This window comes from Lygodium microphyllum, chromosome 13 (assembly GCF_053477565.2).
Source record: "Lygodium microphyllum isolate KBCC chromosome 13, Lygodium_microphyllum_v1.1.10, whole genome shotgun sequence".
NCBI lineage: Eukaryota > Viridiplantae > Streptophyta > Polypodiopsida > Schizaeales > Lygodiaceae > Lygodium > Lygodium microphyllum.
This window is the reverse complement of record NC_141147.1, coordinates 149,619,996-149,645,721: the sequence shown is the minus strand read 5'-3', so window position 1 is coordinate 149,645,721 and position 25,726 is coordinate 149,619,996. Positions and strand designations below refer to the sequence as shown.

The 25,726-nt window shown below is 40.6% G+C and overlaps 1 protein-coding gene and 1 pseudogene across 2 annotated transcripts in view; both read left to right on the top strand.

Moving 5' to 3' along the window:
• The first annotated feature begins 6,187 nt into the window (after nucleotides 1-6,187).
• On the top strand, nucleotides 6,188-10,813 carry LOC148027343 (uncharacterized; annotated as a pseudogene).
• A 3,304-nt stretch (nucleotides 10,814-14,117) lies between these two features.
• The window catches only part of RUG3 (Regulator of chromosome condensation (RCC1) family protein), a 130,266-nt gene continuing 118,657 nt past the window's right edge, over nucleotides 14,118-25,726 (top strand). For both annotated transcript variants that reach the window (XM_087690627.1, XM_087690626.1), the window contains exon 1: nucleotides 14,118-14,959. In XM_087690627.1, coding sequence (XP_087546753.1) covers nucleotides 14,289-14,959 — 671 coding nt within the window. In that variant the 5' untranslated portion in view covers nucleotides 14,118-14,288. The remainder of the gene's footprint in view (nucleotides 14,960-25,726) is intronic.

Here is a 25,726-nt window from a genome sequence, read left to right as displayed (position 1 = left end):
AACAAGATAAAAAGAGTGAGAGCAAGAGTCAATAAATAGAAGAAGGTGAAAACAAGAAAGTTAGGAAGAAGAAAGAGCAAGAAGGAAGAGGTAGAGGAGCCAACCTAGAAGAACAAGTATGGAGAGCTAGAAAGCCAAAAGAAGAAGATGAGAAAGAAGAAGAAGTTGAATTAGAGCAAGAAGAGCAAGTCAAGATAGGGCTAGGCATGAAGGCCGAAGAAGCAAAGACAAAAGTTGAGCTAGACTTAGACAAAAACGTGAAGGAAGAAGAGGAGCAAAAAATAGACTTAGGCAAAGAAGATTGAGAAGAAGAATGAGAGATAGAAAATGAGAAAAAGCAAGAAGAGAAAGAGAAGAGCAAGTGATACCAAATGCCAAGAAATGGAGGCAAGTTAAGGCAAAGATGAGAGGAGAGAAAGAGAATGCCTCCAAACCCCCCCAAGCTACACAAGTGGCTAAGGATAAGCGAATCGTGCATTCAATCCAAGGCCATACCTAATCAAATCAAATAAAGGAAGCAAATAGATGCATTTCAATCTTGAAGTTGCAAGTCACTCTCTTGACCTCGAAGTGGTCATCCCAACCAAATCAGATCAAGGAAGGAAACGTGTGAGATTTAGCAATGAATCCATTGTCCACTTCTTTGAACCTAAAGAGATGAACCCTTGTGTACTTGAAACGATGGAGTCATAGGATGAAGCATCAACAAAGGGAGAGCATGAGCAAGTGCTTGCAATATGGTCTAACCAAGGTAACTTAGTCTCATGGAAGGAAACCTTGTTAGTTGAGCCTTGGAGAATCTCCAGCTCACTCTTAAGGTGAACATCTTTGGACTATGAAACCTATTGGGACCATACTCAATGTTGGTAAAGATTGAGATTTTAGCTTTCAAGCTACAAGAAGTGCAAGGCATTATCATTCTGATCCTATGGATCCATGACACTCTAAGAACTTCAAACATGGATGTCACCCCAAATACTAACTTGATACCTCTACTTCCAATGCCAAGAATCCGATCTAAGTGTGACAACATAGTCCATACTCTCCAAAGAACTTCACCTCTAAATGAAGCTAAAAGGAGCAAAAGGAAAGATGTTGTACAACGGGATTGTAGTTTTCGTGCAAAGGGATAAGCTATACCAACTTGCTTGTCCAAAATCAAGGCAACAAAGAAAGATCTGGTGAAGAGACCAAGGAAGACAACCCAAGTACTTGACTTGGTGATGAGGGCAAAGTGTCTTGGCAAACGATGCAAGAAACCTACGTTTCCAAGTCATGTGATGAAGGTGCAACCAAAGGGAGGAACTAAAAAAGGAGTAATCCAATGGATTGCCGGTGGCACAACATGGTGACAATTGAGCCACTGCACCTTGATCCTAGTAGCATGTGGGACCTCACCTACAAAGCTTGGTATGCAAAGCCATAAGAGCCAAGCCAAATAATGTTATAACTTTGAAGCATCCACTCCTCAAATGTAATTGAGTTGAGGGTGGAATGAAATGAAAATCAATAAAAGAAAAAATTCTAGAGGGGTAGAAAATGGCCAACTTGATAGGAAAAGATGTGTTAAGACCCTCCAGTTGTAGTATGGCAGACACTAACTAGCTAATATTAAAGGTTGTGTTAAGACCTTGCTAATGAGTCTAGCCTAGCAAACACTAACAAGCTTGATAGAATGCCCTAGGTTAAGACCCCAAATCAAGTCAACGACAACAAGCCTTGGATTGCCTAGGACAATAATCCATTGTGAAGGGGTGGGTAGGTGTGCCATGGTGTTGTAGGTGTGCCATGGCGTTGGAGTCAAATGTACCCACACAAGTGAGTAGTAGTCACTCAAGCTCTACTTGGGATGTGCTCTACATGCGATTCCATATATATGCTATCACAAAAATGTAGCCTTGAGATGTGCCTACATGTTGTGCCTTTCTATTTCATGAATACAAGGATTCCTTATTGAAAAAGATATAAAATGGACAACAATGAGGATTGCAACATTAGAGATTGAGAGGTGTATCTCAATCACCATGTCCCATGTCCTTACACTCAGTGCAAGTTTGCAATTCAACAAAAACGTCGCTTGTCTATAGGCCGTGTGTAGCAGTTTGGTGAGTTTTAACAAAAAATCATTAATCAAGTGGTCTTGGACTTTAACTATGAGAAAAGTGTGTAGCAATCATGCTTTATAATCACTCTAATTGAAATCAATTTTAATAATATTAAATGTGTTAAAAAATCCACAGAGAGGTGCAACTCCATCCCAAGCAATACCTTTATTGCAGCCATAAGAAGAGTTTGTGGGCATACAATGAAAGGAGTATCTGAGCTGATAATCCTGTTGAAGAACACTTCGTCCACCAATGCACCCTCGATACTAGAAGATATTGGGGACTTTCCAAACCTTCCTAAAATCTTAGAGCTTGAGATGGAGACAATGATCGATGCATCACTACCCATGGATGCTGAGTCATCTAATCCATTGAGATGGGAGGCATCCATATCATTATATGATGGGTGCTGGGTATCTCGCTTAAAGATGCTCCTTGTGCTCCTAAGTATATAAGCAAAGTATGGATGGAGCAATGTAATGTTAACCAAGTTGTTCATGAACATATTACACTCCTTTGTCTTTGATGGATAAATAAGAAAGGTTTCTTATTTCTTCAAGGTTTTTGGGTTTTTTTTAGGCTACAAAAATGTCACATCCTATCATTTGAAAATACGATACTTGAGTCTCGTAATGATGCACGATAATTGTTGCAAAAGTTGGGCATCAATTATAATAGTATTCATGCACATATCAATGAATATATGCTCTTTCAAGGAGAATATGAGTCCATGGAAATATGTCCAAAATGCAATGCTCACAAGTATCACCAAGACCTACAATGGCAAAGCATCCCTTAGAAGATTCTCAAACACTTTTCACCTATACCACACATTTGTTCACATGTTTTGCATGTTAAGAATGGCAAGCTTGACAATGTGGCATGCGTGAAATAGGTCCACAAATGAAATCTAGTGAATACTAATAGACACACGGGCATGGGATCACATTGATTTCACCTTTCTAGGCTTTACACGAGAGCTAATGAAACTTCTACTTAGTCTTATATGGATGATGTGAATCTATTTGGACTTCACTCAACTTCTTACAATGTATAGCCAATAGTCCTTGTAAACTACAATATCATGCCATGGCTTTCTACAAAGAAAGGACACTTGATCCGTAGCTTGCTTATTTCTAGGTGTTGTAAAGTGAAGAATATGGATGACTACCTTGGTCCATTAGTTGATGAGCTCAATATTTTACGAGAGGATGAGATTATTGTGGAAGATATGAGCAAGCATATGGAGAGGGGATCTGTTAATATACAAGCCATTCTTATGTGGACCATACATGACTTTTCAAAGTTTAGGGAGCGCTCAAGTAAAAAAGCTTTCATTCTCATTGGTGGTTTCTAACATGGCTTGTTTATATTTGTATTGACTAAATATGGATATTGTGGTAGGCCTGGTCACCTCATGTTACCATGCATGTCCATTGTGTGGACTCATGAAGGTTGCGAGCCATGAAGAAGATGGGTTATCACGCCATGCTGCATTCTCCTAGATGGCCATGATTTGAGAGTAGGATTCCTTGGACAATCCCCTAAATGAATAAATGCCCAAAGTGGATATGAGTGGAAGATGGTCCACAAGGAGTCACTTTCAAGCAAAATGTGACGATTCTGAGTTTTCTACGAGTTGCCATATTAGACCCACTTGTAGATCAATCATTTGCTAGATCCCATGCACATTTTCAAGAATGTTGGCAGGTTGCTGTAGGACCATATCACAAGAAAGAGAGATACTTTAGGGGCATGAATGGATTTGAAGAAGGTAGGCAAGATGGATGCATTTTTTGGCCACAGACAAGCTTTGATGGTCATATGCAACTATCTCATGCTCCTTGGGTCCTACCTACTCAAGAGGATTATGTGAAGCAAATTATCAGGTCTATGTGCATGCTAATGGGTATAATGTGTTCTCTTAAGTCCACATTTTCTAAAGATGACCAACTAACAGGACTAAAATTCCACAATTGCCACAAGATATGCCACGTTTATCCCAACCTTGATAGTACCTAACTTGACTAAGTACAACCATTATTATTTTTACTTTGCATCAATCTATAGTTTGTAATGCATAAAAATTTTGGTAGTTCACACTATCAATCATGATCGTGAGGTGTTTCACTCTAGAGATATGTTCAGTAGTTTATAAGTTGTTGAACTTAGTGTAGTAGATCTCACAAAAGGAGATTAGGACGTCCTCCATTAAATCCACAAGGCAAGGAGAAGTGGAGACTATCTATCTCTTTGAGAAGTACTTATCCACGAGCATGCTCACGATACAGACTCACCTTCTTAGTGCATCTTGTGGACAAAGTGGAGATTGCATGACTAGTCCATACTCGATAAGTGTTCTTCTTAGAGTGCTTCATGAAAGCCCTAAAAGGTTTTGTACGACAACAAGCTCATAGCATGGGTGAAGGTTGGCTGGTGTTGGAGGCATTGGTATACATTTCAGAGTGGCTGCCAATGGTAGATTTAGATAATGAGATACTGTGGATGCTGAAAGATAATGATAGACTATTGGGAGATGTGATAGTCAAAAATGGGATAAAAAAGAGAATGGATGGAACTACGGAGAAGAAAGTGAATTGATTTTGTATGTTGCATTATGCATCCATGGAAAAATGGCTAAGTAGGTACGAGCAAGCAAAAGGGAACGAGAGGTAACATTATCAAAATTTCAGCATAGTACATGTCAATGACTAGTTTGATATCATGAGGGCATGGAGGAGCTGTCGTAATTCATCTCTATGAGTGGTTGCATGATGCCTTGATCATAGCTTCACACTCATTTGAGGAAGTCTCTAGGAAGGAAAGTGAGTTCTCGAGGGGATGTACTATGAAGGTAACCATGTGCTTTCTTTATTGGCGTATCTAGCAATTATATGCAGCAACTAACCTGGGTGTTTCAATGTGCAGTATAAAATCTACAATATGGCTTGGTCATGTGGGCGACATTTTCGAGTTGAGCACATTAACAAAATGCACTCCCACAATGGACTATAGTGTCATGGTGAAGTTTGAGTAAGAGATTTGACAACGGGCTATAGATTTAAACATTATAGTGGATGAGATGGAGTATTTTGGCGACATGCAAAGTGCTATTTTAATAGATTATTGTAGCTTTTCCATGATCATATTTAATATATAGTGGTTTAAAGTGCTATTGGAAGGAGCAGGGGCAACCATTCAACAAGGATTGTTTGGATTCTTGGAGGTAGATTCTAAGAAAATGAATGGTTTACCCAACGCATTTATCTTGTCACCTCACTATGAATAGATGTATGGACTTTTCTATTATTTTTTCCACAACAAGAAATAGTCAGAAATACTTTTTTGTACTTATGGTACGCTTTTATTTGATATTAAACATATAATCTTCTACCCAACCCCATGACAACCTCATTGGTGATATGTTATGCCGTTAACACCTCGAAGCACTCAAGAGTGTATGATGAAAGCAATGTCCCTAATAGGACATGGTGAGTATGCAAGTAGAGGAGTCACTGTTGTGGGGGTAGAGGATGAGAAGGGCTTACATCATGTGGAGGAGACAAGTATGGATAATATAAGGGAAGAGACAAGAGTATAAGAATTATTTGATAAGAAAGTAGACTCCTCTTTCTGTGGGGACTTATGCATAGGCCTTTCGGTATCCGCGAGCTATGCCAAGAGCTTATCATGGAGCTATAGGACCATTCATATTTGCATTCACTTGTTGTAAAATCTATTGACTATTTGCTTGTATTTGTACTTTATTATATGTTTTTTAACTAACATACTGCTATGTAAATATATGTTATCGTGCTTCATCTTCACCCTTATATTGATTGTGCTAACATTGTTTTTTTGGCTGTGCAAATCACTATAGATGATCCAAAGAAAAGCAGGATAACCCAAGGGCACACAAATGACGAGTTGCAAGAGATCTTCACACATATGTCTTCGTATCAAATGGTGAAATAAAAGATATGGAAAACCAAGAGTTGTCTCGATCGTTATCTACGCATTCTATCTTGACACTCTCCGATGTGTTGATCTCTAGTAGGTGGAGTCAATGCTCTAAGATAGCCATGAAGGGAAGCTTAGAGACATTTTGCTTGATCAGTGGAGATGGTGGTCGTGGTGGATATCTTGAAGAGCCATATACTTTCTCTCCTCCTCATTCTAGGGGTGGTTATGGGGAGTGCATCAAAGATATAGATATTGTGACCCTACGGCCGATTGCTACTTCTCGCTTCCATGCTAGTTTTAGAGAGAGCGGCTCAAGGGTATGCTGTGGAGATATCAATGCAATGTCCCCATCCTATCGATCGAGTGGACACTTATCATCTCTAGGATTTGCTATACCTATAGAGACATTTACTCTCCTAACTCCACACCCATCCATGGGTAGTACTCTTAAGGGTGTTAGGTCAAGAGATACCACCCCTATAGGTACACCAAATGTAGAAGGGTCTCCTGATTATGCCCAAAAGCATGGTTGCAAATGGGGGAGGGCACACTTTAGATGTACCCCACAAGGGTATTGATGCTTAGTGATGGCATGCATAAGGGAGTTGTACCAACAAGTATTTAGGCACAACATTTTATGTCATTGGAAAAATATACCGGAGGGAGACAATGACAATGTGGTAGCATCCTTGCATAAGGAGTTGCTGATACCTACTGGCTGATCAATTTTCCATTGGATGGATAATGGATTGTATGCATCCATATATGTCACATAGATGGTCGGATACCATAGACTTAAGGAGACTTAAGGATACAAGCCACAATCTGGGTGATTGGACACAAAGGATTCAAGGAGGAGGCCACAAACTCTCCAAAAGGGCGATGGTAGTAGCAAACGGAGGAGGCAAGGGTATGGCTAGAAGCAAGGGTTGTGCATTATCTTGGAAGTGGTGGTCATAGGACTTATTTGGAGGATTTCGTAAGTTTTCTTTTGGTTATGTTCACTTTTTATTTGGTATATTGCTTTCCTTTTGCAGCACTCGATCACAAACCGCGACCCCAAAGGTTTGGAGGCTCAATATACAGAGAAATATGATCTCATTATATTCATTGATAAATTATATGCACACATTGGTTCAGTAAGTCATGTCTCTTTTATATTTCCAAATTTTGTTTTTGTGTGATACATTGTATAAGTTAGATTAATCTATGGATGTTTATATTGGAAAGTCCATTTGACACTCTATTATGTCAGGACAAGCTCTCAAATGGGCGCACGTCTTCTTTTTTGGCTCTACGATCTATGTATGCTCTTTCTATATAACTTTTCTTAAATATATTTCTCATCCTTTGTAAGAACTCACAATTTGTGATATTTATACATCATTTCTCTATTTTGGTTTCTCCTCCCTATCAATCCATAGGTTTATGAGGTGTCATTGTTGTCGATATTGCACTTATTTGGAAATTGAATCAGTAAACTCTTTTTTTCTAGCATCTTATGATATATGCATTTCGATAACAGTTGTATACTTGATTTATAAATGATTTATGGAATATATTTAGTGCATGTAGCTAGAAGAGCGGTAGGACATTCAACCCTGCCACCCTTTTTTTTTTGCAATAGTGGTTATTTATGTCACAAATAAATCTACATACCTCGTTATTTGAGTCACTATTTTCATTGCAAAAAACATCTCTATTTGTATTGCTATTTGCATCAGAAATAGCAATGCAAATAGTAGCAATGTAGATAGTGATGGATCTATAGAGATGTGTATACTAATGGGGGTAATTTTTTGGATGAATAATTATGTCGCTTTAAACATTAGTATACAGACTATATCTTTGAGTGTTTGGAGTTCTAAAACCAAAGCTTTAAATTTGTTATATATATTATTTAGAGGTTTGCATTGGCAATCCTAAACACATATATACATCTTATATGTGGCTCTCTCTCTCTCTCTCTCTCTCTCTCTCTCTCTCTCTCTCTCTCTCTCTCTCTCTCTCTCTCTCTCTCTCTCTCTCTCTCTCTCTCTCTCTCTCTCTCTCTCTCTCTCTCCTTAAAGAGAAGAATTTACTTTTTAATTAGACATATTACATGATATGATATTGTAATATATTGAATATATATATGTAATGTGCACATACTCTAAAAATATCCACAAATACACATATATTATTTAAAAAGTTACATTTAAATTTAACATATGAAATGAGATAATAAATTTAATTGTTAGACATGTTCATGCAATGTATACATACTCTGAAGCCACTCACAAATGCACATAGACTAACAAAACATGTGAATAATACATGCACATATATATGCATGCATACATATGTGCAAACATCTATGTACATATATGCATTACACACAAACACATATGAGTGAGAGTATATACATATGCATACAACATTGTATTAGTCTAAGTTGCCAAAGTTTTTGAAAATCATATTACAATCCTTATATCAACCTTCTATGAACTATCTTGCTACATGAAACATACTTTTGAACCCACCAAGAGAATACTAACACCGCTACACAAAGCATCGATACCATATGTACTATTTCCTCTTACTCTTCATCTTGCACCCTTTAGTCCACTTCTAGCCCATCCAATCCAATCTCCTCTTGCCCTCTCTCTCTCTACCACAATTTGGTCCAATGTATAGGTCACAACAACAAGTGAACCACCACAATTCTATCCAATCTCCTCCTACCCTCCCTCTCCACCAAAGTTCTGTCCAATCTCCAAGCCACAGCAGCAAGTGAACCACCTGCCCTCCCTCTCTACCACAATTTTGTCCAATGTCTAGGTCACAACAATAAATGAACCACCACAATTCTATCCAATCTCCTCATGTCCTCCCTGTCTGCCACAATTTTGTCCAATTTCTAGGTCACAACAGCAAGTGAAGCGCCATAGTCCTATCCAATCTCCAACTTCCCTCCCTCTCTACCATAGTTATCTCTCTTGAACAATTAGTGTTTACCAAACTTCATTGCATGCACTTGAAGGTAGGCCACACTCCCTTGAAATTTGCTCAGGCGATGTCTGAATGACTCTAATGTCTTCTACTAGTCATTATGAATGCAAAAAATGTGTGTATGAGAGAATACCTATCGTTGCTCAATTTCTATGCACCAATAATCTCCTAGAGAGGAACAATGAGTGTGTGTGTGTTGTTGTGGTGGCATTCATGTGATGCCCATTGCATTTTGCAAATCCAAGAGACACCCATCCAAGCTTTGCCTTCAATCCATTCCCTTTTCTAGACTCTAGACAACATCCTCCAAATTTGTGTTAGAACCTCTCTCTACTAATAAGAGGCAATCTTTGGTTGTGCTGACAGTTATGCACAACCACCCAAGAAGAATTTCTATGAAGGATCATTCATCTCTTCTAAAGGACATGCAATGGCTATCAATCTTTGCCTCACATGGTATGTACTCCAAATATTTATCCTTCACACTGCATCACTTTCTCAAGTATTTAGTAGTGATGGATGTTATATCCATGTTGGAATGCAACTGCTTATGCATCTTCTCTTGATACCTTTGTTGTAGATGGCAAGGTCCACTATTTGGAGTAGTAGATGCCTAAAGCGGAGGTTCAATCATAGCCAACGATGCCACACCTCCTCTCCACAAGCCAAGTGCAAGCAATCTCACTCCAAAAGAGCTCAGCATAAACCCCTCTCATCAACACTACCTCAACCAGTCCATATTGAATCTCTTGCAAAGATACAAAGAAAGAAAGTTTCCAAGCAATGGATCATTGAAGGCATGTCTTAGGTTGATCGCGAGGCAAGAATTTCTCTTAAGAAGTGTTCCAACAAATATGGAACAAGTGCCTTGGCGATATTCAATTAGCAAAAGGGGCGAACCAACAAGAAGGCAAAAGGACTAACAACCATGCTAACAATAGAAGAGGAGGGAGCTCTTCTTGATTGGTGTTTCAAAAAATGTGATTTAGGCCATGGAGTATCTATTCTTGATGTGAGGCTAAAGGTCGTTGAAACACGTCAGGACTAGGCATACAATTTTTAGTCAAGGGATTCCTGGAAAGAGTTGGTGGGAATGCTTTTGCAAGTGGTATACATACTTGGTGTTTTGAGTCTATGAACCCTTGGAGCAATCTAGGGCCATTAGTTTCCAACCAAAAATTGTAATAACCTTCCATGAGAACTTGAAGACCCTTTATGAGCAACACAATTACGGCCCAACCAACATATGGAATGCAGATGAGACATGATTTCAAGGCTCTAGAGGTAAAGGCATGAGAGTGCTTGCATGGAAAGGCACAAGAGTTGTATATGGGATGACCACAGACTCCAAGGAGTGGATGACAATTTTATGTCATGTTAATGCTATTGGCAATGCAATTCATGGATACTACATCTTCAAAGGACAAAGGTTTAGTGGCAATTATGTCCAAGATTGTGAAGAAGGAGTGGTCATGGCCATGGAAAGGAAATCTTGGATGACGAGGGAGTTGTTCCATGCATGGTTGGACCATTTCCATAAATGTATTGATGAATCCATGGGATTTGCAAGTAGAAACTTGCTTATTCTTGATGGCCATGGTAGTCGTGTTTCTATTTCAGTAGTTGAGAAGGCTGCTTCATGGGGTGTAGATATCATAACACTGCTAGCCCGCACTTCTCATAAGCTTCAACATTTGGGTGTGACAGTGTCTAAATAATTAAAGACTCATTTTCGTAAAGAAAGGGCAATTTGATAGCATAGGACACAAAGCACTCAAGCATCTAATGCTGACTTGGCTTCGATAGCAGCCAAGGCATTCCAACTTTCATGTACCAAAAGCAATATCTATGCTAGTTTTGGGGCCAGCGAGATATGGCCACTTAATCCAACAACTATACAATTTGATGGGATGCCATCCCAACACATGAGCATCATTGGAAGTGATAAAGGGGTGATGAAAGAACTCACATCAGAAGTTCCCACTACACAAGTTCCCACATCACAAGTTCCCACTACACCAATGGAAGAGCTTGTAGAAGGTCAAGCCATAGAGGCATTGATATAATTGGGGACCAATGAAGCATTGGCTAGTCATGTTGAGCCTATGCAACTAGCAATCACAACTCTTGATGATGATGCTAGAAGGATCCTAGACATATTGCGCTTGCCTCCGATAGATATTTCAGTTTGTTGTGCACCTAGGGAGGCATTTGTGGACTATACCAATAGCCTTATTCTGACATTAAACTAGTATATTGAGAGCTTGAAGGCAAAGAATGCCAAAAAGGATGAAATTGCCAAGGCCAAGGAGGAGAAAAGGCTTGAGAGGGAGCAAAAGAAGAGAGAGAACTTGGCAGCAGTAGAGCAGAGGTATGCAAACAACAAAGAGAGGTAGAATGACACATGTGAAGTTCACGAGAAGGGCATGTGAAGGTGAAGAATTAGTAGCCGAGGCACAACTTTGGGTAATCTTATGGGAGGGTGTAGGAGGTCATTATGATTGCCCTTTGTAATTGCACATTGATGGTCCTCACCATCGGATGGCTCGAGCACAACATGCCACCAATACTTCGTCACATGATATGTGGCTTCCTTGATAGCAACCATAGCATGCCATGATAGCTTACATCCACTATCCTACCATCCCCTTTTTGGTATCTGCTGTGCTATCCTGCACTAGCCTAACAACTAGCCTTTCCCACTATAATAGTGCTTGTACAACACCCCTTTTTGATATTACGTGATAAATATTTTGTCTAATTATGTTCCCACTAATATATGTCCTCCTGCATAGCTACTAACCATTTCATGTTACATACACTATCACTCTTTGCTTTCATGGAAGCATTACACTGTACTTAGTGACAAAATAAGGCACCAAGTACCGGTGAGAAGAAACTCACCCACATCAACTACTCATTTGCTTAATCATTAGTAACATCAATTGAACAAGCTTAATCTACAAACCAACAAGCCAACATTAGGCTATAGTCTTGCACACGCACGTGTACATATAAAAGAGTCATACCTGAAAATTCACTAGAGCCTGATAGAGACATACCCTGAATCTGAATTGGGGGTAGGTAGAGGCATACCCTAAATCTGAGTCAAACTTGAAAATTCACTAAAGCTTGATCTAGGCATGAATAAAAAAGTCATTGATAGGATGAATTATCCTCACCTGCAACCATAAGTGTAGTGCTCCCTTTGGCAAGTCATCTCAAGCATACTAGTTGTTTGCTTTCAAGACTACTGGATTGTGAAAATGCCACTGTAAAATTTAGATATGGCACATATAAGATTCACCAAGCCGAAAATCAAGTAGTGGCAAAAACATGTTAAGGGTTACAACAAGTTCTGATGTCCTATAGCAAGGCTAAATTGAATCCCATGTTGCCAGTATTTCCATACAATACATTGCACAATAAGCAAGGCACATATTGTACAAGCCATGGGCCTTGGCAGCCCAAGCACAACCACTTATTTGAGTTGGGAGATGAATGGAGCAAGATTTGGCAATGTACCAACACCTGCCAGAATTATCAACATTGGCATAGAAGATGTTTGAGAGCAAATGCTTGCATAATATGATGACTCAATGCCATATTTGTTGTCTACCCACAGCATAGCAAAAAGCTCTCAATTGGCAACAGCTCTCCCTTTGCTTCACGCAAAATACCTATGAAGAGGAGCTCTACATCACCACATAGATATAAGCCCTATAAAGTCAGCACGAGCATCAAGGCATGCATGGCAAAAACTAGAATACACTTGCAGATAGGAGAAGTGATCAGTCTAGGTTGAGGGGCATTTCTGAAAATGAATGGCATCCTTGCATACTTAGAGTCATGTTGCCAATCTGGGGGGAGTATTCTACAAATTGGAGGAAGCATTATATTGCCAATCGAAATGAGCAATCTGTCTCAATAGGTGCCATGCCCCACTGCTCAAGGCACTGTAGTAGGAGACACGCCCCTTTGCTCAAGGCTCAAGCACCTCTATTAAAGCCTAATTAGTACATCCTCTGTATCTTTGTAGGACAATTCTCACCGCAAATGGTCTCAAACTCGACCCCTCCATGCATGTGACATTGCCCATGCTGTTAGTGTTGAGCCCCATTGCAACATTGTTCACATTACCAAGCTAAGCTTGTCCTAATGTTGCTTGAAGATGGCACCTCAGAGCTCCCCTCTCGATTTCTTGCATGTGAGTCATCCACATCCAAGTAGCTTCTCCTCAAAACTGCACATCATACATTCCTTTGGGGCACCTTCTTCCAACATTGATGCCACTTAAGTGCGAAATAGGGAAGTGTATTGTTCTTGATCTGTACAATATCATTGTCATGTATCCCTATGTTTGGAGGACTGAAGAGGATGATTTACTTACAGAAGGGGGAAGTGAGCTGATCAGTCTGCATTCTAACTCGATCAACCGTTGAGAGCATCAAAGCAAAGCACACTAAAAGTGTTTTTGCCAATTGGGGGGAGGGGAGGCGGGGGATTTTGCAAGTTGGGGGATTGTTGTTGCCAATTCGGGCAAGCATTTTGCAATGGAGCAATTAGGGGTGGCTGTGTGTGGGGGCTTTCCCATTTTGTTAAAGCTTGGAATGGAAATGGCACAATGCAACAGAGAGAGAGAGAGAGAGAGAGAGAGAGAGAGAGAGCCATGCAGGACTAGGTTCTAACAGGTTGCTGCCCATGCTCAGTTTGGGGCAATTGTGACACGTGGTTGGGGAATAAGTGTTTGCAATTGTGCCCCCTAAAAAATTACACCAAAATTTTAAATTTTCCTAATCAATTCCACTTATCTTCCTTACCCTTAGCAGGAGGTTGATGTGGCACACGTGCAATAAGGTTGGGGTGCCCAAAATTTTAATGTAGATCACCATCCGATGATTGGCCCCTTTACCCTAGTAATAATAATAATAATATATAGAATAGAAGATTCATCACCGGGACCACTTGTCTTTTTGGGAAAAAAAGGTACGATGCGATGTGTGGCGATTGATATCTGACGTTGTGAATCTAGTTCGGCTTATGGACAGTGAGGAGCGCTCTTGTGCCAAAGAGAACAAAAAATGGTCAGACTCTAACACAACTCATAACAGTCTAAGATTGGTCGATTAGCGAGGGGCCTTGGATTGAAACTACCATCGGTCGTCCTAAGGGGATTCCCCATCCCACCCGGCAGGGTTCAGGGTTTAAGGCAACAACGCATCATAGGCTATGAGAAGGGTCGTGAATGAGGGTATGCAGAGCTGCAGGCGAGGCTTATGCTCATCATCATCATCAAGCGTGGCTGGAGGAGCAGCAGGGGAGGAGGAAAGGATGTTAGAGATCTGGGCGTGGGGCAAGGGGAATGCAGGCCAGCTGGGCACAGGCCAAACCACCAACCTTAAATCCCCTCAGCTGGTAGCACGCATGGAGGTCCCTTCAAACCTGCACCTTGCTCCCATGCAGGGCTTGCTTCAAGAGACCCCTTTGTCCTCCCTTTTCTGTAAATTGGGGCACCATTCAACAGTTCAAGCTATGCATGCAAATGTGTCATTGTCACCATCATCGCCCTCGTCCTTGTCCCCATCCTCGGCCTTGTCCACCTCCTGTGCAGCAGCAGCATCAACAATGGCAACTATGGCATCGACAACTACGTCAACAACAGAGACCTTCAACAGCCAGGCCCCCACATTAGGATTGGCCAGTGGTTTGTTCCACTCTGCTCTCCTAGTGGAAGGTGAAATGTGGACCTGGGGCAAGGGAGAGGCTGGACGACTCGGTTTAGGGTCCGAGTTCCCCATGTATTCCCTCACTTCGAATCCCCAGATAGAAAATTTAAGGAGCATAACTCTTGGAGGGCTACACTCAGCTGCAATCACCCAAGATGGTACATTGTACACATGGTGAGTTTTAAGTTACACACATGCATTCTATGATTTGGACGTATCTTTTTTCCTTTTCTCATGGAACGCTTGTTTTGTTCAAAAGTGTCAGCTTACATAGATAGATATCTCTAGGTGAGATGTCTTGTACTCAAAAAATAACAGTGAAATAGTTCTAGCTAATTTTGGGGAAGATATCTAAGATAAAGGTGTCTCTTGATGGCTAATTTTGAGGAAGATCTCAAAGATTAAAGGAGTCTTCAAGAGATAGTAAGAGAGAATGTTTGAAGTATATCGAGGGAAGTTATCTTGGTGAAATATCATGCATTTGTATTTTTGTGCAATGCAGTCACACGTATGTGTGGATGTACTTGCACAATATTCTTCTTGTATGACTTGTCAAATACTTGTTTCCTTGTGAAATGTCATGATGCATAGGTAGATACCGCTCCTTGAGGCATCTTATAGTCAAAAGAAATAGTGACAATTTTAGTCAACATTGAGGAAGAGAGAGTAAAAGAACATGCCTACAGTATGCTAGGAAGGTGAAACTAACTTGGCGAAAGATCAAATGGTTTATATTGTGTGGATAGTATATAGAGCCTAAAACCTTGTCCAAGTGATGAAAAAAGAGAAAGTTTCATGTTGGTCAAGATAGAATTGCAACAATGTGAAAGTTCCAAGGATTTGTGCACTCCAAAGAGACAAAGGCCTGGAACCTAGTGGAGACTTTTAGGCAAGTAAAGTTAGAGGTAAAGTTTTCATGCGCTTCTTGTTGAAGCTTCAACATTTTTTCGCTTGTAAAAGAATGCAACTAGATGGAGGAGGGTGACTTGATAGATCATCCTCAGTGATGCACTTTACCTTGATGTGTTTCGGTTAGAGTAGATTTTGGATCAGGCTTTTTTAGGTTCAACAGAGTATAGAAGGTCCAACATATTGCTTGATGCTCAAGGGGGAGGTTGCACCTCTACTTCCCTAGTAATCAATAGCTTAGTTATGTAGTGGATCTTGGATGTACTTGGTTTGGATCAAGGGTATTGTATATTGACAGTATTTTTGCCATTGGGATCACTATTCAGTGTATTAGTCATTGTGAGTTGATATATAGGTGTGTATGGTTTGCACCTAGGCTTTGAAACTATACATTTGCAAGGTTATCGACATGTATAGAATATATGGAATGTATATTTGATATGATGTATATTTGCAAGGCATGCATAGGATACATAGATGGTCTGTGGTGTACATTTGCAAGTGATGCAAACGAAGTATATTTGCATAAGTTGCATGTGGTTTGCAGTTGATGTATGCTTTACATGATTATCATGCGGTACATCATTGCTATTGAGGTGTTGTTTATGCTCAGTTTATGCATTACAATATCTTAGTGGTCAAAATAGTGTTGGGTTTTGACATGTGGATGCATTCCTTATGGCTCTCACACTGATTATGATTCATGTGTGGATTGTAATTGGTTTAAGTGATTGGAATTACAGTGCAGAGGGCATGGGCATGGTTAAGCAATAGGTGCATATATTGTTTGACTACAATACCAACATATATTTCAAGTAGTGGTAAGAGATGCTTTGGCACACGTAGTGCAATTGAGGACAATTGCAAGGATTTCAAGGAGATGGTCTTTCATGAGAATGTAAAATTTTATTGCTTTGCTTAGCATTTGATTAAAAGTTAATCAAATATGCTAATGTGACTCGCAAGTTAATTATTTTATAGTGTGGGGACGTTGGATTCCAAAATATTGATTAATGCCAAAGATGAAAGTTGTTATAAGTTATGTCTGATAGGTACCAGGTGTTACTCGGTGTCAGATTTTGACCTAGACCAATTTATTAGCCACTAATGCCACTGTTGACATCAGAGACTAAACATTAATTAATTAATTAATGCTAGTCTAAGGATCAATAATTGCTCATGTATCTTGGGAGACAAACTGGCCTAGCCAATTCAATTATTTGCTAGAGGAATTATTTTTTTGGGCATTAGAATAATTATCAGTTGGATAATGTTGAAAAATGGGATTAGAAGGCTATCACCTAGCAAAACTTGCCCATGCAAGTGGGAAAAACGTTTTTAGGATTGGTGGAATTCTATTTCAACCATTATGAGAGAGTAGGAGGTAGTTAGAGAGCAAGAGATGTTGTTGATGTGATTTGTAGCCATTAAAGACTAGTTTGATAGCATGTATAGGTGACAACAGTTTGGAGCTCTCTAGGTGTAGGTGACAGCAGCGCAAGGTCCTTTTGGTGTATGTGATAGCATATAAGAGGGTCTTTGGGAGCTTTTTAAGGAACAATATGACCTAGCTATCATTGGACTTAGGATCCCTTGTGGTGGCAAGTAATCGTCGATATTTTGTAAACTTGATTTAAATGTCATCTTGGTCTATGATTCTAAATTCTTAAAGGTGGTTGAGATTTATACGACAGGTCCTATCTTGAGCTACATAGTGGTTGGTTAAGTGTTTCCATTACTTCAATGCAAGGTCAAATTTGTACGATTGTCAATGAAACTCTAGGAGGCCAACCTCATTTCAAATAAGGCCAGATTTTGGTTGGGGTTTCAGTACTTGTAGAGTATCCCATAAGTTTTGTGAGTCTAAAATATGCCTCATTAGGTTTGACCAAGAAGTGTACTTAGGCCCGTTGAAATGAGACTTGTCAGTGAATGCATTCTTGGTTGATAAGAAAGAAGAACTATGAGAGATTGAATAAGAGGGGTAAGAGGGATAGTGTCACGAGGATATGAAATTTTTGAGATGCTTTAATCTTGCTAGTAACATTTGATTAATTTGATAATCAAATGTGCAAGGTTGCAAAGTACATGTGATGCACATGGTATTCATTTCATGGTTTAATCGTGCTAGTAATATTTGATTAATTTGATAATCAAATGTGTAAGGTTTCAAAGCACTTGTGATGCACATGGCAGTCATTTCATGGTAACAGGCCAAGGACTCCAAGGAAATAGTGGATGCCAAAGGTAAAAGTTTGTGACAAGTTTTGCCAATTGGGTTTGAATGTCAGTTGGTGTGAGTTTTGACCCTAGGACAGTTATTTAGCCTTTAAGTGTTAGTGGACACTAGGGTCTAGGCATTAGTTAATCAATTAATCCTAGTCTAAGGGTCAATGAAGGTTGGGAACCACTTGTGGTTGCCAATGGCCTAGCTAATCAAGTTGTGGATAGGCACAATTAATTTTGGGCAAGGTAAAAGGCTGAAAATTAATTAATTGGTTGGAAATTGTTGGAAAATGGGATTAGAAGGCTACCACTTGGCAAAAATGCACATGCAATGGGAGAGAAGGCTGTTTGGAGCTAGGAGAGAGCCATTCAGTGCATTTACCTAAGAGAGGGAGAGAGGAGGAGTTGCTGGTCATTTTCTGTGCAGAATTCAGCATTTGCAACAGGCAATAGCCACCATCAGAGGCCTTCAAAAGGTAGGCAATAGCAAGGATACTCTCACAGGGGTTGGTGACAGCATTGCTAATTAGACGATAGTAGTTATGGGGCCTTAGGACAGCAGGTGAGTGCATTAAATGCAGAATTGACATGGTAGCAATTGGTTTTGGGATTTTTCCCATGAAGAATCTTAGATTTCTGTCTTATCTCAACATTATCTCACCTTCTTCGGCTTATTCTCTGAAGATCTCAGCATCTCTTGTGCCATCAATAAAAGGCATCGTACATTGAAATCAACAAGAGAAATTCAAGGAATTGTTAGGGATTTCAGATGCCAACCCATCCCATGTGGTTTGGGGCATTTGGCTAGTTTATGGTTCCATTCGTACTAGTCGTGGGTGAAAATGAAGGGGCAATTGGTCCAAATTGTTTGCCGATCAACTGTACAACAAAAGGGCTTTTGGATAGTGGAGGGGATTGTGAAATCTCAACTTGTAAGTTATATCCCATCCGTTAAGCAATACAAGTTAAAGAAATACTGCAAGGGGTGCTAGTTTTGGGGGCAATAGGGTGTCCAATGTCCAAGATTATCATGGTATTGTGTGCATTTCAGTTTATGTTCAATGATTAATTGTCCATGCTCTTGATAAAAGGAAGAGCACCATCAATGTGGTACAACTCAAGCAAGTGTTTGCATCGAATTAGTTGACACGTACTTTTGAGGTAGACATCATGATAGCTTGGAATAAGCTTGATGCAAAGGAATGCAAGAATTTAGAGCAATGCAATAAGAAGTTTTGGGATGCATTGCTGCTTGTTAGTTCTTATTGTCTGGTACCCGTTTATGAACAAGTAGAAAAGTATGTACGTGGGCTGCTCAAAGGAATCGGGGTTTTTTGCATCATGTTCAGTATGTCTCAACTCATAGAGGCTACTGCTACATTTGATGCTTTGTTGTGTGGAAAGGATTCGGGCACTAGCCAACTTCATCTCTATAGGCATGGTAGCCCATCTAGGCATTAGAGACGATGAGATGGGACCCATGGGGGAAGTTGGAATAGCGTGCAAGGGCCATGCAGAGCTTGTCATACCGCTCATCGGAAAGCTTTAGTTGCACATTTAGGGGTATGTGGACAATGAAGAGTTGTTTATTGCTCCACTTGAGGGTTGTGATGTCTTGCTTGGTATGTTGTGGTGCCATTGTATACATGCAGTGATTTATTCATACGCTAAAGTGATCACTATTCAGCATAAGGGCAAGACCTATGCACTTTGAAAGGAAAATCTGTCCATGTTGTATTGGTTGCTGCCACTTCAAAAGTAATGAAAAATCACTTGTCAATGTCTTGGTTTTTACTAAGGATAAGGTTGATAATGTTAATGTTGGAAATATGTCAGAGTTAAAGGGGGATCACATTTCATTTTAAAAATGTATGGTGATTGGTTTTGTCAGTCACTTCCAGGGCAGCTACTACCTGAACAGCTTGAAGATCATGGCATAGATCTTATTCCTGAAAGTAGCCTATCTAATAAGCCACCATACAGAGCTAGTGCAGTCTAGTAGGAGGAGATTATGAGTCATGTAAATGAGCTGTTAGAAAAAGGGTTGATTCAGCCCAGCTCATCTTTTTTTTTTTGTAGTGACGGGTTAGGTACGAAGATTGAGACAATAGGTGTTCGTTGCGTGCGGAGAGTCAGAGAGAGTGAGAGAGAGTAGAGTAGAGAGTGTGCACGTTTTTAGGTACAATGACGAGTGTGTACCTTTAGGTTTTTAGATAGATATATATGTGTAAGTACAAGTGCTAAGGGTGTGTTCACACCCGAGCATATTTAAAGGCACGAGGCCTTTATTCCCAACAACCTCCCACCTAAAGGCAATGTGCCTTAAGAGGAGAAAAGAATCAGCTAAGTCTAGTATGTACAAAACTGAAATGCATATATCTATCCAACTCCCATCATCTGTTGGCAATGAGCAAACCGCTCTACTGGAAGACCCTTCGTGAGAATGCCTGCAGGATTATCATGTGTATGCACTTTGACAAGCTCGCTCTTGCTGTTAAGTACATCTCTAATGAAGTGCTTTACCTGTATGTGCTTTGTCTTTGCATGAAAGACAGGATTCCGTGCTAGCATCATAGGACTCTGACTATATCAATGGAGAACATGTAACTTTGTGATGCCAAGCTCTTCCACCAAACGTGAAAGCCATAAAGCCTCCTTGCATGTCTCAGTGGCAGCCACATACTCTGCCTCTATAGTAGACAATGCAAAACACTTTTGTAGCCTGGAGATGCAAGAGACTGCTTCTCCTGTGAAAGTAAACACATACCCAGAAGTGGACTTCCTGCAATTCGTACGACTAGCATAGTGTGCATCCGTAAAGCCAACAACAGATGCCTTTTGCTTCCCAAAGTAGATGCACAACTCCTTTGTGCCTTTGAGGTATCTCATAATACCTTTCATTGCATTCCAATGCTTCTTGCCAGGGGTTGCCATGTATTTGCTAACCACTCCCACTGCAAAGGCAATGTTAGGATGTGTAGCAACCATAGCATACATCAAATTGCCAACAACTGACGCACATGGTATCTTGGCCATTTCAGCCTTCTCATCATTAGATATAGGGCTGTCCTCTTCATTGAGTTTCACATATGGAGGCAATGGAACCCCAATTGTTTTCCTCCCCTTCATATTGAAACTCTGCAAAACCTTGGAGATATACTCCTGCTTAGATAGGTAGAGTAAGCCTTTTGATCTATCTCTGAGTATTCGCATACCAAGAATGTGATTTGCATCACCAAGATCCTTCATGTCAAAGCTGCCATGAAGACTTTGCTTCAGTGATTCCAAGGCATGAGTATCCCTGCCAGCAATTAGCATATCATCAACATACAAAACCAAGATATTCGGTGTAACCGGCCTTCCTTGGAATGGGTGGTGATAACCTGATTTAAGAGTTAATTACAGCAATAAATAAATGCACATAAAATGAAATATACACTTTACCATAACATTCTTGGATAGTAGACTCCCTGTTGGTCCCAGAACTGGCGCCCCTTGCGGTATTTCTTTAGCTTTCCTTCAATTGGAAGGAGTACAACTTGAGATTCTTCAATCTCCTCCTGCTAACCAATTGCTCTTGCTGTCATAAATGACCAGCAAGCCTTTTGGGTCATTTGCCCCTTGATTCACCCAGGACTTCTTCTCCAATTTGACCCTTGGCTGGCCAAATGCTGCCCCAAATCAATTCGGGATGGGCTGGCTCCTGAAATCCCTTGATAATTTTCAATTATCAGCTGCTGATTTCAGTCCTTTGAGCCTCCAATATCTGGCACGGATCCCAAGGTGGCTGCTAAACCCTAATTTCTACTGTAAATTAGGGTATACTGCAGAAATCACAAATCACGACACAAAAAATGGCTGAAATCTCCTCCAAATGGCTGAGAATTGTTGAGAATGGCTGAGCATAGGTTGAAGGAGATGAGAGAATGCTGTAGAGAGAGAAAATTCTGAGATTTGTCGCGAAGAACTGATCAAAATCAGCTAACTGCCTTGCTGTACCAGCCCCAAACGGATGCACCAACAACAATAGGAGCATCAGAGACTGTGATCTTCAGGAGAAAGTGCATCGGCAGCAATTGTCAGCTTTCCAAGGTCAAGAATATGCAATCTCCATCACCAAAAGGGTCTCCAATGGCTGGGAAATGGCCCCAAAAGCTGGCAGCAACAGTCCAACACCTCTTTCCAACAGCTCCAAAATGAAAAAACGAGATTTCCCTCTCCCTTCAACCCTATTTAGCCTTTTCCCCACTTGCATGGGAAAGTTTTGCCAAGTGGCAGCTTTCTTAATCCATTTTCAGCAATTTCGAACCATTTAATTAATTTTCAGAATTAATTAATTCTGAAAATTAATTCAGCCCTTAATCTGTGCCCAAAAAAGTGACCTTGCCCATCCAAAAATTAATTGGCTAGGCCATTTGCTACCCAAAGTGGTCCAATGCATTAATTGACCCTTGGACAAGCATTAATCCATTAATTAATGCCTAGTCCCTAGTGTCACCACTGACACTTAATGGACAATTAATGGTCCTAGGGGCAAACTGACACCAAAATTCACGTAGAATCTAACAAGTGTAACTTGTTACAACTTTTGCCTTTGACACCCATCTTTTTCACAGTTTTCCTTCGGCCTTCAACTGTGAGAAAGTAGCTTGCACCTCACATGTGCAACACATGTACATATTTTAATTGCACATTTGATTAATCCTTTAATCAAATGTCAATTAAACATAAGCAAAGCATCAAATTTTCACGTCCTTGTGACAATCAGGCTGCCATCTATACTGCCTTCTTGGTGTACAAGCAGTGATTCACTTGACTTTTATGAAAGCCTTGAGAGTGCATGAATGTATCAAACTTATGATACCATTCTCTTGGTGCTTGTTTCAGGCCATACAAGCTCCTTTTGAGTTTACATACCATCTTCTCTTTCCCTTGTTCAACAAACCCGTCAAGCTGTCAGAGTGCAGCGGTGCGGAAGCGTAGGACTGAGAGAGAGAGAACGCAGAGAGAGAAGGGAGAGAAAGAGACAGTGGACGATGAAGATCTGCTGTATATAGAATGCTGAATACAAAGATATGCAGAAATATACACGGGCGCAGTGCGCTGGACTGCGTGTCTCCACCTCGACAATGCAACCTGCTGTCCACCTCGAAGTCTGCTGCAGTCTGCACTGTCTGCTGTCTGAAATCTGTGAACAGAGACAGAAACTGCGCGTCACCGGTCTGTAATCTGCGTCAGAGAAGTGTGTACAGACTGCTGAAAGTGTCGACTATAAATAGCCGAAATCTACCAGGAAATAGGGCGCCAGAAATAGGGCGCAGCCAGGAAATAGGTCGGCTGCATTAAATGCAGCTGACTGGGCTGCAGGCAGTCGGACTGCCACGTGGCAGTCCGACTGCAGAGTCCGACTGTGCAGCTGCCCTGCTGGTCTGACTGTGCAGCTGCCCTCCAAACAGGCTATGATCTCTAACACAAGCTGCTTGTTAAGAAATACTTAACACAGAAATATAAACAGAAACCGTACGACAAAGCACAGACTGATAAAAGAACACAATTAGGGCTAGGGTAACTCAGAGACAATGAACATAGTGAATAAATGAAGTGACATAACTACTGAATAATACGATGCTCATACAGTAAACACACTATGCAGTGAATGAGTATTGAACCTCGAACTTCTGTATCTCAAGGATCAAGGCAGGGGTAATGAGCTGGAGAGTGTGTCGTACTCCGAACGGATCCCGAATTGCAACAAGGCAGCCTCCGGATGTCGAACACCAGCAAATGCAGCAGTGAGAAGTTGGATCTGATGCAGACAACAGTGAGGAGAGAGAAAGACTAACAACGCAGGCAGCAAGTGAGAGAGATTAAAAACGTAGGCAGGACAACTTGCAGGAGAGAGAAAGACTAAAAACGTAGGCAGCAGGTGAGAGAAAGACTAAAAACGCAGGTAGGATAACTTGCAGGATTGTGATGACGTGGTAGGCTGTACGGCAGGAGGTCTGCACAGGAACAACAATCGCTTGATTGAAATCAGCTCCAAATTGCGTGAAGAGGGCAGGAAATCAGACGCCAATTGATGGAGACAGCAATGGACAGCTTCGGTTGAGATGTCCTCCGCGAATGGGGTGTGGGCAGCAAGCTGAAACACCTGAAATCTGCAAAAACGAGATTAAGGGAAGAGTGGAGGGCTGGCTGCTTGAAACCAGTCTTCCTTCTTGGAATGGGTGGTGATAACCTGATTTAAGAGTTAATTACAGCAATAAATAAATGCACATAAAACGAAATACACACTTTACCATAACATTCTTGGACAGTAGACTTCCTGTTGGCCCCAAAACTGGCGTCCCTTGCGGTATTTCTTTAGCTTTCATTCAATTGGAAGGAATACAACTTGAGATTCTTCAATCTCCTCCTGCTAACCAATTGCTCTTGCTATCATAAATGACCAGCAAGCCTTTTGGGTCATTTGCCTCTTGATTCGCCCAGGACTTCTTCTCCAATTTGACCCTTGGCTGGCCAAATGCTGCCTCAAATCAATTCGAGATGGGCTGGCTCCTGAAATCCCTTGATAATTTTCAATTATCAGCTGCCTTTGGCACGAATCCCAAGGTGGTTGGTAAACCCTAATTTCTACTGTAAATTAGGGTTTACTGCAGAAATTACAAATCAGCCCACCAAAAATGGCTGAGATCTCCTCCAAATGGCTAAGAATTGCTGAGAATGGCTGAGCATAGGCTGAAGGAGATGAGAGAATGCTGTAGAGAGAGAAAATTCTGAGATTTGTCGCGAAGAACTGATTAAAATCAGCTGCTGCCCTGTTGTACCAGCCCCAAACTGATGCACCAACAACAATAGGAGCAACAACGATTGTGATCTTCAGGAGAAAGTGCATCAGCAGCAATTGTCAGCTTCCCAAGGTCAAGAATATGCAATCTCCATCACCAAAAGGGTCTCCAATGGCTAGGAAATGGCCCCAAAAGCTGGCAGCTACAGTCCAACACCTCTTTTCAACAGCTCCAAAATGAAAAAACGAGATTTCCCTCTCCCTTCAGCCCTATTTAGCCTTTTCCCCACTTTCATGGGAAAGTTTTGCCAAGTGGCAGCTTTCTTAATCCATTTTCAGCAATTTCGAATCATTTAATTAATTTTCAGAATTGATTAATTCTGAAAATTAATTCAACCCTTAATCCATGCCTAGAAAAGTAACCTTGCCCATCCAAAAATTAATTGGCTAGGCTATTTGCAAAATTAAATCTAAAAATTAATTAAATGACTGGAAATTGCTGAAAATAGATTAAGAAAACTACCACTTGGTAAAACTTTCCCATGCAAGTGGGGGAAAGGCTAAATAGGGCTGAAGGGAGAGGGAAATCTCGTTTTTTCATTTTGGAGCTGTTGGAAAGAGATGTTGAACTGTTGCTGCCAATTTTTGGGGCTATTTCCCAGCTATTGGAGACCCTTTTGGTGATGAAGATTGCATATTCTTGACCTTGGGAAGCTGGCAATTGCTGCTGATGCACTTTCTTCTGAAGATCACAATCTCTGATGCTCCTATTGTTGTTGGTACATCCATTTGGGGCTGGTACAGCAGGGCAGTAGCTGATTTTGATCAGTTCTTCGCGACAAATCTAAGAATTTTCTCTCTTTACAGCATTCTCTCATCTCCTTCAGCCTATGCTTAGCCATTCTAAGCAATTCTTAGCCATTTGGAAGAGATCTCAACCATTTTTGGTGGGCTGATCTGTAATTTCTGCAGTAAACCCTAATTTATAGTAGAAATTAGGGTTTAGTAGCCACCTTGGG